Below are 14,014 nucleotides of genomic sequence, written 5' to 3'. Positions count from 1 at the left end.
CCTTGAAACTATTTTTTGCTGTAAGACACCATTTCAATCAGTTTTTTCCAAATTGCACTAATTAGAAAAGTCATTTAACCATCATTAACAAGGTACATATTCCCAGAATTTATTACAAGATGATGTTTCAAAATGTATTTTATATTTGTTACCCGATTTAATAAAATTTAAATAGCAAGTAGATATGATAGTTCATTAAGATGTAAAATGGTCAAATACTCTATTTTCATTTTAGAATGTCATGCTTTTAATTATGTTGTTGCTCTTTTGTACCAGAGAAACATCCTATTTTCTAGGTCAATGTTTCATATTTGTGTTATGATTAAAACAGTTTGACATTTTGAATAAAAATATACTAATTCATTGTATTAATTAAAAATAATGACCTAGAAAAATGCTTCCAAACTAACCTAAAGACGTCAGCGCAGTGAGACATGACAGTTGTGCCATACTGCCACTATTAATGACATTTTATTAAGCAATGTAAAAATGTACATACAAATGAAAAAAATAAAATTAAGAACAATTTTCTTTTCTAAAACCCTGTTTATGAAATGTTCAGTCCACAGAAAGGGTCACACATACTTGGGAAGACAAAACCAACTTTTGAAATATTGACATTTCCTGTGAAACGTAAAGGGCAGCTTTTGCACAGGTAGATATTTGTTCTTTTAAAATACATGTTAGTCTTCTGCTGCCGGAGCGGGGAGAGGGCAAGTACACGAGAGGTGAAATCCTGAAGCCTTTGAAGTTTAGCCATAGATTTTTAATGAGTTTGTTCCCAGGGTTGTTCATTTGTACATATAAACTGCTAATACTATATAGTTAATTAAAAGTCCCACAATTTTCATAAATATGTATATGATATATGAAAATTAATGGTCTAGAGAAATGAGAAATACTAAACAAAATTATAATAATTATCTCTCCTGAAACCAGTTCAGACACACAGCCCACACTAGTTAGAGACACCAGGTTCTACTCTGTGTCATAGGGCAATATATCATTGAAGACAAAGTAAATAATCACCAACTGTTTTGTTCCTGAAGAGTGCAAAATAAAAATTAAAAAGACCACAGACAATAAACTGTGGTTGTTTCATTTCCAGTTCTGTATGTTCCTTTGGGGAGATCTCATCACTGAATTTAAGGCTGCAAGAAAGCATCTGCCCTTTGAGAGGACCTCAAAGGCAGGCCCCTTCTCCAAATTAGTGGTAAGCCCTGTTTTAGTGTGTCACAGATCAGTAAAATAGCTTCTGGTTGGACATTTATTTCCATTTTAAATTTGGCACCCTAGATTATAGTCTAGTTTAAGACCAAGAAATGAATCAATGGGCATACTAATGTGAATTTCACCAAGTCCAGTGTACCCAAGAACATTTCTACATCATCTACGTCACCACATTTCTGATTTTCATTGTGAGACAGACAAATCAATTCCCATCAAGAATCTTCTATCTAAATTAGGTCCCGTTATTTTCAGTTTAACTAAAGCTGTAGCATGTCCCCTCTGCAGATCTGCACAGTTTCAACACCATCTTTCAAAGATACCTGTCAGCCCTCAACGTTTCTTGCATTTCACTATCTCTAACACTCAGATTCAAAACTGGAAGCAGTTAATGTTTTACTCTGTATATGGCTTTTCAGAACAGCACAGGTGGATTTATGGACCCCTGTCATCCTGCAAACTACTGTTGGGGAGCTATTGGTCTAGATATTTTGGTCATTAGCAAGAGAAACTGCTAGTATCTTAAATTATAATAGATCTTTGATTTCCCTCTAAGGCCTCTAGAAAAGAAATTTACTTCAATTCTTTCATAAAATTTTACAACTTTGTCTTCCTAGTGCAAGCTGGAGCCCTGGTGAGGCTGTCATTTGAACTGAAGCTGTATTGCAGCCTCTTTTGTTCTCTCCTTGCCTTAGATGCCTACTTGCTGCCTGCTGGCTTGCAGGAGCAAGCAGGATGACTTGTGGTGACAGCTGTAAAGTTGCGGATGGGAGCAGAGAAAGGAAAAAAGCCCTTGTTCGGTTAGGAGGGGCTTTATATCTCTCTGTTTCCATAACTACACAGAAGGAGAAAAACATGCTTCTTTCATGCTTGTCTAGATTCAAAATTGCCTGTTGTCATCCTTTCATAGGTTCAGCACCTTTGCGGGTTGGTCTTAGTAGCATTTTTTGATTATGGAATGATTGTGAAATTTGTATATTGCTTTCACAGTTGAAATTTTGACTTAATGACCATGTTTTCTGAGGGGTCTCTTTGTTTTCATTTGTATTTGAAATGTTTTAGCCAAGTCTTATCAACCATCTTCATTATGTGAAAGCCATTCAGCTCTCAAAATAGTCTTTATAAGCTTGCTTAATTCTTAGAGAGCCCATAAATTTTAATACTCATTAAATAAATCTTTGTCCTTTAATCTCAACAGACTTCTGAAATATGTCTTTTTTTTTTTATTCTGAGTTTGGTAAGGCAGCTACTTAAACACTTCCTGATAACTTGTTCCTCTATGAATATAAACAACATTTGCAGTTAAATGGTTTCTTACATTATCAGCCAGTCACAGCATATTCTCTTGCCATACTGTACAAACTCACTATTCAGGCAACACAGATACTAGGAAGTGACTTTACTAGGATTTATACAAAAATACTTAATGTTAACAACAATACCTTTCAAAAAGTTTGTTTAAAAATAAAGATTTAAAAATCAAGGTTTACCCTATCAAAGGAAAACATGAGTTAAGCAGAAGTGACGAGGACATTTTACAAAACATTTCCTAAACAGCTACAACCCTGTTAGACTTGAAAACTTTACAGTGCTTATAAAAGAAGAAAAAAATCGATTATAAAGTCTTTCACATCTTTAGGACAGGTAGAATCTAGAGATTTGGAAATGTTATAAGTGGGGAGATGTTCAAGGGAAATCTGACACAAATTCTGGCTTTTTTTAACATAGGATACCATGTTCCTAAAGCTCATGGGGCACAAAAAATAGCTTATTTATCATTTTTTCTTAGGGAAGTTAACAGCCTTGTATTTAACTATTATAATTACTTCTGTAATCGTTGAGTGGACGTGAGTGCAGCCACCGAGACATGCTGAAGCTATAGAGCAGGGAACCAGTTGTTGAAGCAGAGTTGTTAGGTTGCAGACCACCCCGAGGGAGGGTCTGGAGTTGACTGACAGTGTTTTCATTTTTCTTATTTTGCAATATTTGATTATACTTGTCTGTTCTGATAGTGTAATGAATCACTGGGTCTCATTGTGGAGACACAGTCTGTACCGAAAGAACAGTTCTTTATCATATGAGATGTCTGCTGGACCAAGAGATGCTGTCACATGCATTTAACCCAGTGTGTAACTTATACCCAGTACTAAGCCATCCACTGAGTATATAGGCCTAAATACTTAGATTTAGTACTATATTATTTATAGATGATGTATAATATCTTCTGAAAGGTGGGATTTCAGTGCCAAAGATTTGAGTTGGCTTTATTTTATTTCATTAGGCATCATATACTGCAGTATATTAATGCTAGAAAATAGGTGCGTTACCACTGGTCAGCAAAGATGGATTTATTTCAAAGAATTGTGTTGATTACACTTAAGTACATTTTAAGAAAAAAGTGAGTCCTGCCCCTGTTGAAACTGGGCAGCACTGCCTTCGTTTACAATGGGCAGAGGAACTGCCCCCCCCCCTGCTAATTAATGTATGTTAAGTGCTTTGAAGTCTTTGATTGTCAGGTGTTACACTTCACGGTTTTTTATTTTTCTTTAATGTGTGCAATTGGTCCTGGATGCATAACTGATTTATTTTCAGAAACCTGTCTTTTCTTATTTTCTTATTTTGGAAAACAAGCGTTTTGTTTGCCAGCTGTACGTATGCACATGTGTGTGGCTGATCACTGTTAATACACAATTTGCAGCTTTTGTTCTTACACCACCAAAACTGGTCAGCGTTTGACTATAGCTGACATGTCGGGGAGCCTGTTGATTACACTACTGGTTTCACAGATGGGTGCTTCTTGTTCAAAGCCTTCAAAACTAGGAAACGTTTAGCTAATGCCTTGCACTACATAAAGAGATCAAAAAGGTCTAAAAGCTCTCTGCTAGTCTTCTGCTACAAGCAATTAGGATGATACCAAATCCATCCCAGATCACGTAGTAATAAATATTTTAGCCTTCCCTTAAATGTGTATTGATATTCAGGGCTGCCTGCTGGTAAATAAAACAATCAGAACTAAATTTCTCTTTGAGTCTGGGTTATTCTGCATTTCCAGCGCTTACAGGGGTTTTTTTCCCTTCTCTTTCTGCCTGTCTCTCTCTCTCATTTTGTCTCCAGAGAAAATTATTGTCTGCCTGGAAATCACGTTACAGTGCTAACTGATATAGTGGCATGTTATATATGGAACAGGGGGCCAGCGTGGCAATTTGCTGGGATCCCCTGGGGTTTGTTTGCCTTGGCCAATATAGAACAGGCTGCAGCCAACTTTATATTTAATCAGCGGTGAATCCTGAAAAAAAAAAAACCAGCAGATCCTGATGTAGGAAGCTGCATCTTTATCTCAACATCTCAGTGGGTATTTTTATGCTGGATCCTTTTGGTCTTGCTCTTTCTCCTTGCGTGGGTCACAGCCTATGTTGGAAAACTAAAGAGATCAGATTGTCTTCGTATTTTTTCTCATTCTTTCTGTGCATCCATATATGTAATGTAAATGCAATTCATTTTCAAAGCCAGTCACATACGCTCACTGTGCATTTGTAACCCTGTATGATTATAAATTAGCAGGCATGGATACCATAGAAGACATTACCTTATAAGTCAAAGCAGCAAAGCTATTCTAGCCCCCACACTCCCGTTTTTATTATTTTTATGCATAACTGTGATACCAAAATCTCTCCAAAGTTGCATTTTAAGTAGATTTTCTAGAAATTAAGGGTGTTGTTCATCTCTGAATATAGTCAGAAAATATGTTGAAATAGTTCTGCAGCCTAATATAGGGAAATAGCAACTCTGTAATGTGTGAAGGCATCCTTGAGGTATCTCCTAATGTCAGTTCTAGTGGTGATGATAGCCTGAAAATCGGTTTCAAAACATGATATGATGACTTCCCTCAGTTTTTAATATATTTAGAAAGGTTCCATTTACACATAGACTTGTAGTTGTCTTCCTCAAGTGTGTAATCACCACAGCTGACTTTGTTGACCCTTTCTCATCATTACAAGGTGAGAAGAAGTTGTCTATGTGAACAATGAAAAATTATTTAGCGCAATGGGGCATCTCACGACCAACAATCCTTTGAGCAGAATTATCATATACAGCCACATATGTGTTGTTCAGTATGGGATTTAAAAATATTTCCCCACTCTCCAGCATCTGTTACTGTTTTCTTCAGCACCACAGGTGTATAACAGTGTCAACAAGACTAAGATCTAGACAGGTTGGTCTGCACTACTGCCATAGCTGTATCAGCTCAGAGTATGACAACTTCACACCTTGCATTTCACATTGCTGTGCTGAAAAAACCCAGCAGAAGATGAGTCTCATTGCCTTTTGCTCAGAGGTTGGTGTAGCTGTGCCAGCAGTGATACCTCTCCATCAACATATGCTCCATCTTCACTAGAGAGTGTAGCTGGCTAGCAGAGGCTCAGTAGGGCTGAGCCTGTGCCTTGGGGCTCTAGTGCTCCTGTAGTCAGTATTGAGCTTTTCTCAGTTCATTTTATCTGGCTTAAGGGCTTATGACAGCAAAAGTGTTCAGGAGAGGGCCACAAGCAGTAGAGCATTTTCAGATGCCTTTCGAGCAGGATGGCATCATGTGGAAACCACATAATCAATACAGATTGGGGGAGGAGGGCTGGACACACCACTGTCATACAGCAGTATTTTGCACCTCCATCTCAAGCCATTAGCAGCCTTGGCACTTCACAGTGCAGAGCGAGAGTGTTTTCACCATTTGTCTGCCTCCCCCATCTCACTGATAAAGGATCATCGTACAGGCGAGTCCCAGCTTTATTATGCCCCCTTCTCCTTCTGCTCTTGAAGAAGTTCAACTAGAATAGAGATCCAAAAGGAAAAAGCAAAAGTATTTATCTGCAAGAGATAATTCTCACCTTCTGTGCAAAAAAAAAAAAGTGTCCAGTCTCAGCTAATTCTAATCTCCCTTGGTAATCCCTGGGGAGAGACACCCATGGTAGTGTGTCCTACCCAGCTGAGTGCACAGAAGGGGCTGGATTGTACATGAGACATGTTTCTGTCTCTATTTGACTACAGAGACAGTCCATATAACTACACATTTAATTTTTAGAGTCCAGGAAGGATACTGAAGATCACAAGATAATATCTGAGTCATCCTCATCTGTTAATGATTCCCACAAGACTTTGCTCATTCCTCTTTTTCTCTATTACTATTTCATTTCAGGCCAAAAGAGAATAAGGGACCTATTTCTTGTCCTTGGTCCCAAGTAGGAAGCTGTTCTCCAGAGGTGTGTACTTGTCTTCACACCACATGGAAGCTGCCATAGCTGATGGTGTATTTGTCAACTGGGAAATAACTAACCCCCTGCCCGATAATCACGGGATACCCTAAGGGATGATGTTCAGTGGTAGTTGGTCTGCAGTGTCAAGATGTCCCAGGGCAGTGGAGAACAGCCTTAGCCACTGCAATGCTAAGTGTGTGTGCGTAATGAGGCAACTAGACATTTAGTTGTTAATCTCTCTATGCAGCTCCTTCAAGCTAGTTATCAACAGCATGAGGGTAGATGGAGCAATTTATTGTGGCACTCTCCAGGCTTTGGGGTTCTCTGTGTGTCTGCGGGAGCAGCAGTGAGGAGAAAGAGAGACTTGTCAACACTGGCGAAAAATCATGAATTCTTGTGTGGTTCAATAGGACAGGTTCACCATGGTACACGCTTTCCCATCACTCGTAACTCCTATTCGACTGCTAGGTCTTTTGCTTCATAATTTGATTTCTTGTAGCTACACACACTCTACCACTGTCTATCAAAATGAGCAACTGTGTGCAGTGCTGGCACTTAATGGTTAAAATGCTTGTTTTACATAACCAGTGCATAACCTTGGGAATTAATCTCCTTACTTATTAAGGCAAGAAAGTAATTGGATTTTCCTTCTGGTAGCTTTTCTTGGCTTTCCCACATTTTCTGTCCCAATCATGAAAGCATGGGGCTGTCTGGGCAAGCACTGGTCTCTTGCATGTTCCTCACAAGAATAATTAGTGATGTTTCATCAATTACCCTTTGCAGTTTTATAATAAGTTAGTTTTTCTACGCAAATTTTAAAAAATACTATTTGTAAAAAGTGTTCTTCCATATTTCACAGCTCATTATATTGTAGCTCTTGCTGCCCCCTTTTAAAGCCTTATCTACTCGTATTTAAGTAAAGAGTTCTTCATTAGAAGTGAAAATAAACCTGAGAACTTCCATTGTGCCATAGGAGTGTGCATTAGAGAGGATCTTTGACTGGGTATCCAGTCTCCACTGTGCTTGAAATACAGAATAAATAAACTTGGGGAATAAGTTCCTTGTTCATTTTTATTTCTGATCATAAGTAATTTAAAAAAAGATTCACTATATAATTTCTGTTCCCTTTACTTGATCTACAAAATTACACAGTTGTTCTTGGTCCTACATTTGATCCAAGGCTTGTGGGCTCTTCAGTTTAATTTGTAATTTGTCCATTAATTAAGAAAGAGAAAATGTAGTGTGCTGGGTGGAGCTGGGGACCAGGAATCAAAGCTTCTGAGTTCTTCCTGGCTTTGTTCCTGACCTGAGGAAAGTCACTTACACTTTCTGGCCCATATTGTCTCTGGGATTCTCAGTATAATTATGTTTAAATGCCCCCAAGCAATGATATGAAAGCTGATAATGTCAAGATAGAAAGTGCTTCCTTTCACAAGCTCCGCAGAGATGTTCAGTTGCAGGTTTCAGGTCAAGTCCCCTTTAGGTTCTACCACTATGTGGCTTAAGTAATTATGGAATAACATGGGCGTGTCTATTGTGTATTTCTTTGTGAAGAAAACATTCAACCAGTCTTTGACTGAGAATGATTTAGCATCAGTAACGATGAAGAAGGCAAAGGACTGGCTTGGTTTCTGCAGTCCCAACATGTCTGTGCACCTAGAGCAGGAAGGAAAATTCCTTGCACTATGAATGTGAGAGCATTTGCTGTGATTCACTGTGGAAGGGGAACATCAGTGCCCACTCTGCTGAAACCTTGCAGCTTAACTGTCCTTGCACTTTATTTTTACCTGGATCGCTTAAAAATAAAAAAATAAAAATAAAAAGAAATTAGGAAGAAAAGCAAAGAAAAAACCCTTTGTAAGAACAAAGAAACCAGAGGAATAAATAACCACTAGGGAATTCCCAGCACATCCTTTTCTGAAGGTTTCAGGAAATTCCGTTTGTTGGAGGAAACGCTGAAAATTAGGAGGAGTCCAGAAGAGGAACTAGCAGGAGACAGCTGAGATAATTTTTCACTGCCAGGACTGCACTGTGTTGTCTCTCCTTTTACAACTCATCGGCAGGCATTATTACCTGGTGAAAAAATTTGTTTTGCAACTCATCCTGAGTCCTCATAAATCATTAATGCCTGGCTAAGCACAGTGTGAGCATTACAAATACTCTGAGAATGAGGGCCCGTTCTGATATAACCTTGTGTCCAATACTAATGCCTGCTAGTTATTTAGTAATACAAAGGAGCCTCAGCAAGGAAGATCGATGAATCAATGCAGTCTCCTGACTTCCTTCTCCTCTCCACCTGCCTCTTCTCTTTCTAGTTCAGAAACCGAGCCACAAAAAATACAGGACTGTTCATAGTCATCCCTCTGTGGAGAGAACTATAACAAGTCAGGGGGACAAAGAGAGAATTATGGCGTCTGAATGTCTATAGGAAAAAGAGGAGCTTCAGTTTCTGATTAGGGTTTGTTCTGATTTCTGGTTCTTTATGAGCCAAATTGCACCACTGCTCCGGACCAGTCTTTTCTGGTTTGCATCCCTTAATGAATGCATGCAGTATAAAGCACACTGAAGTGTGTAAAGAGCATAGATAGAAACTGTGCCCTGGAACTGCAGGACTGGATGTAATTACAGAGTGCTCAGTAAAGTCCAAGTAATCAGCCCATTACCTGGGAGAGCCGTTTGGGGACTTACATGCTCAAACCAGCTCTCACAATACTGGAGATAGCACAGAGAGCACAACATCTATAGGTGCAGTGGCTGAACTTTGTGTATTGTTATTCAGCAATCTTGGCCACAGTCCTGAGTTCAAGGATGGTCTCTACTGTCCCACTTACCCTGACCTTACCTCCAAAAACCCCCAGCCCATTCAGAGTGCAACTAAACTCTGTTGCCTCTTCTCTCCTGGAGCGCAGGATCCATCTAAGCAGTTGCTATTCATACACTTGTGCTTTTTGAACACTAAGAATAATTGATCATGAGCTTTCAAAGGAGGAAATGGAATGAGGTGAGATGTGGATTGACCCCTCATGTAAGTGTAATCTTAAACTTGTATCACTCAGTCTTGGAGCCCTTGTCTTGAAAGGTTCTGCAAGGAAGACTGTAAAGGGCTGCCACAGGTACTAGAGAAAAGGTTCTTGAATAGGAACTTAGGAAAAGTGCAAATGGGGATGGAGGACAGTAGTTGGGCAAATTTGAAAAGGGAAATGACAGAAAACAAAAGTGAAATTAAGTAGGGGATAGGAGAATATCAGAAAGTTTAGAGGGAAAAGTAACTGTCTTTAAGAAATGAAATGATAGAAAATTGGTTGGGAGGAAAATGTAGTTGCTGTAAGTGAAAGTGGGAAAATGGACTGAGACAGAAAAAAAGTCATTCATATGTGAAAAGCGACAAAAAAATGCTTCCTCCACAATCGCCTCCAAAAGCATGCAGCTAGGAAGCACCTGGTGCTGTTCCTGTGAAACCAGAGACCTTAGTCACTCTGACCCTAAATCAGGTGGAACACCCCTTGTGTCCAAAGCATCCTTGGTCTTTAACTGAGGCCTGAAGCGTTCATGGTCAAGTCAGACTTCAGGCACCGCACCTCCAGCAAAAGCCTGAAACTTTCCTGCAGAAGAGTGAGCATTCGGTCCCCATATTAAGTTTTGCTCAAAATGTATCATTGTACTTCAGCTCAGATGAATTTGTTAAAAATAGCCCCTGCTATAGCACCCACAGGACAGAGTGGTTTATTTTCCCCTGTTATAGATCTGACACAAGCCTGCTGTTATTTCTGTGCCCTCTCTAATGATCTGCTTGCTCTCTGGAGAGCACTGACCCATTTCAGCACAGAATAATTAGCCTTTCAGACACTACTGTGTTTCCATTAAATAGACATAAATGTGCAAGGTGACATTTATTTACTTAGGCCTGAAAAATGTGCACCACAGATGTTGGGGCTTGGGAGAACTTCAATTTCTTTTCATGCCACGGTTGTGTATTTGCATGCTTTCATTTCGTTTAACCACTAGGGCTTCACTGAAACAATTCCTCTTGAGTTTCTTTGGGGAAGCAGCAGAACGCAAAGATTATTTGGGTCTTCATTTCACCGTAAGGCCCTTTGGCGATACTTTGGCAGCCCAGTGCCCGAGCCTGACAGTGGCATTAAACACAGTTATAGTTACACACTCTTTGGGTCCCTTTTACTTCGTGTAAGGAAGGACTCCATGTAAAGAACTGTTCTTGATTTACAGATCTGTCTGAAGAGGAATGTGTTCAGGGTGTTATACTGAGAAAATGAGAACCTTGACCTATTGCAAACATAAAATAAAACCAAAATCCTTTAGTATTTAAAATCAGCTCTTTTATCATCTTGATCACTGGCTTCTGAACTGCCAGGCTATTGCCCAGGTGAAAAGTATATTATTCATCTTGATAGCCACTTTGGTCTGCAAAGTTGGAGGGAAGTCTTACCCTTAAAAGTCCAGCCAGCATATAAAACATGTAGGTTGCTTAGTAGTTCACATCCACACATGAAGACATGGCATGCTATTATTTCATTCTGTTAGTACCAATAGGCTTTATAAAAGGAGACATCACGCAAGGTAGGTGCTTTATTGCAGGATGGAAACACTTTCATAGGTTATTTTAATCATTACGATTCTTTCATGATGTGTGAAAGTTGATTGTTGCTGTAAATGAAGCCATTGAAGGCTAAAAAATAAAAATGCTGTGATGGTAAAAATCCTTGGAGTGCAAAAAATGGGAATTGCTATAAAAGGCAGTAATTTTTTCTCTGCGTGAGATTATTTTTTATCATAAGGATGCTTTTAAGCTAATTCTGAAACATATACAATTGTAGTCTATATAGATGAGGTATATTTCAAGATGCATTGATAATTTGGCTAATTTTTTGTGCACTGTAATTTATATATTATTTAGAAGTACTATTTTATTATGTTAACTGAGAGGCTTAACACATTTTTACTATGTTAAGGATAAGTTATTTTTGCAGGTCTTGTGGTTTTATTATTTTGACCCATATCCAGTTCATATTGCATCATAATACCATATTTTTACTAATATTACTCTAGTATGTTCAAAACTTATTTGCATTTGGATAGATATTCATTAGCTCTTGATTTTTATTATAAGAAATTATTTTAACTTTTCTGTGATAATGTGTTTCTGATTTGCTGATGCTGAAATATTTTGTTTTCATTTTTAACCCTTCCAAATTTAGGATTGTTTTTGCTTTTTTTCTGTATATATATTTCAGTTGTTTAGACCTACTGGTTCCTGCTTTTTTCTTTTTCTTTTTTTAATATGTTATGTTCGTAACTTCTGACTGTCTGTGTTGAGCCAATCTTACCAACAAAAATATCAGTTGTTTCCTGTTTCTCTACTTCTTTACAAAAAAAAATGAAAAGTGAAAAGTAAAAAGTAAAAATAAAAAACTCTTAATGGGAACCCTGGCACTGTCTGTCTTCTCTGTTCTGCAGAAATGTTGAAGGAGTTGAACCAGCAACGCAGAGCGAAAGAGTTTACAGACCTGAAAATTATTGTTGAAGGCAAAGAGTTTGAAGTCCACCAAAATGTTCTAGCTTCCTGCAGCTTGTATTTCAAGGACCTGATTAAAAGGTTTGCCTTCCTTCCAGCTGTGATCTGCTCTGTTCTTTTGTAGGGAGCATTTGTGTCGCTTTTTTTTCCTCCCCTCTCTTGCAGGTTTATGAAGATTGAATCTCCTGTCACAGAGCCAGTAGCCATTCTTTCCACCTCCTCTGAATGTATTTCCAAACTGAGACTCAGACCCATTTGTTACACATCTGACTCGTACAGTGTAATTATTTCTGATGAGTAGAGGCCAGGTTTGGCCGAAGAAAGTGTTCCACCACTGAGAGATCTAAGATTTAAACTCAACTGCTAATGGTGATTCAAACCACAACTAAAAACTATTGCTGTCGATGTTTTCAAGGGACTCTGTCACATGCGACAAAAGTCTGTCCTTCGGGCTACAATAAGCCATCAGTGTTCCGGTGAGCGATGCTGAGACATCGTGCTAATAAAGCATTTTGAGTATCATAATCCCTTCACCCTGAAATCTTTGTTACATGCTTTTGTGTGGCTTTTATGGGCAAAGGGATTGATATTTTTATTATGTGGGGACTTTCAAAAGAAGAAAAGACAACTGATTAATTTCTCTAGAAAAGATTGGAAATAAGATGATTTTCTGGTCAAAATATAGCTCAGTCTGCATGTTAGACTAAGGGTAGATTACTCCTACAAACACTCTAGCTTAGGGTAGGTACAATATGTACATTTCTAAACATCATGTCTCCGCCTTCGCATTTTCCCCCCTCTGTTTCTAGCTGATTGATTCTAAACAGTGCATGATAATCTTTTTTTTCCATTACATTGATTTTTCAATTTGTATGCTTCATATACTCGCATAGGAATAAATTGGTACTCTCGTATTATTAGTAAGTTAGAGTAGCAAGTAGGGAGAAAAAAAACATGAGGATAACTTTCATTTTTCTCTCAATCATCAGCAAATTAATGCAGCTGCTGATTTTGCCTTGCAGTATTTTCCTGAGCAGACTGAGCCTGGACTGTGCTAAAAAATGGGATTAAAGAACATTTTGCTTGCTTCAAATCCTGTATTTAAATTTTGCCAACTAACACAATAGTGACTGTATTTTATTTCAGGATGGCATATTGGCTGGTATCTCCTTTCAGTGTATTGTGTCCTTTTGCACAAAACTGGTTTTATAATTATGGATATATATTACATTTCTATGATATAACTGTGCTGACTGCCTTATCAATTATTCATAAAAAATATGTTGGCCTAGGAAGCATGTCTTTTCCCCTCTGTAAATCTAATGATTGCTAGCTGTAGCTATGCCAGATCTCTCCTGTCCTTTCTCTTCTGTCTGCTCATTATCATTTAATTGTTAAGGCTACAGTATATGCTTTTTAGGGTGATAAGGAGTAGAGTCTATAGGGAAAGAAAATCTTAGAATCAACTTACAGAAATCCAGTAACTGACTGGCCAAAGACTGTCATTTGGATTTTGCTGCAAAGACATCTGCTTCTGTGCAGAAGTCACCAGGCAGCATCTATTTCAAGAAGCACACTGAGGAATGTTGCTGCTTTATTATTTAGTTATCAAATGGAGATACACTTTAGACTGAACACTGCTCCGATATGAACTCATTTAAAACAAACAAAAAAAACCCCAACCTTTTTAAATGCTCTGAAGAGAGACTATGATAGCAAAACCTTAGATTTCAGCATTTATTGTCTTTCAGCTGCTCACATAAGGCTCACATGCATTACAAGAAAAAAACAGTGAAAGATTTAGCCCATTTGCCAACCTCACCACTTTTTGCCTTCTTTCACATCATCATCAGCAATAAATATTCCAGAGGTCGATTTGTGTCCACAGTCAGGTCTCTCCATCCCAGTTGTCTTCCATATATAACCTCAGTCGCACGCATGTAACCTTGATGAAGGCTAATGGAGTTGCACAGGTGTATCCAAGGCAAAAATACCTTTATTACTG

At 38.3% G+C, this 14,014-nt stretch overlaps 1 protein-coding gene across 2 annotated transcripts in view; it reads left to right on the top strand.

Annotated features, from left to right (window-relative positions):
• KLHL29 (kelch like family member 29) overlaps nucleotides 1-14,014 on the top strand; it is a 409,774-nt gene that overhangs the window by 321,891 nt on the left and 73,869 nt on the right. For both annotated transcript variants that reach the window (XM_075049045.1, XM_075049044.1), the window contains exon 6: nucleotides 11,952-12,090. In XM_075049045.1, coding sequence (XP_074905146.1) covers nucleotides 11,952-12,090 — 139 coding nt within the window. The remainder of the gene's footprint in view (nucleotides 1-11,951; nucleotides 12,091-14,014) is intronic.

The sequence above is a fragment of the Buteo buteo genome, chromosome 17 (genome assembly GCF_964188355.1).
Source record: "Buteo buteo chromosome 17, bButBut1.hap1.1, whole genome shotgun sequence".
Classification (NCBI taxonomy): Eukaryota; Metazoa; Chordata; class Aves; order Accipitriformes; family Accipitridae; genus Buteo; species Buteo buteo.
This window is presented reverse-complemented; position numbering and strand designations above follow the sequence as displayed.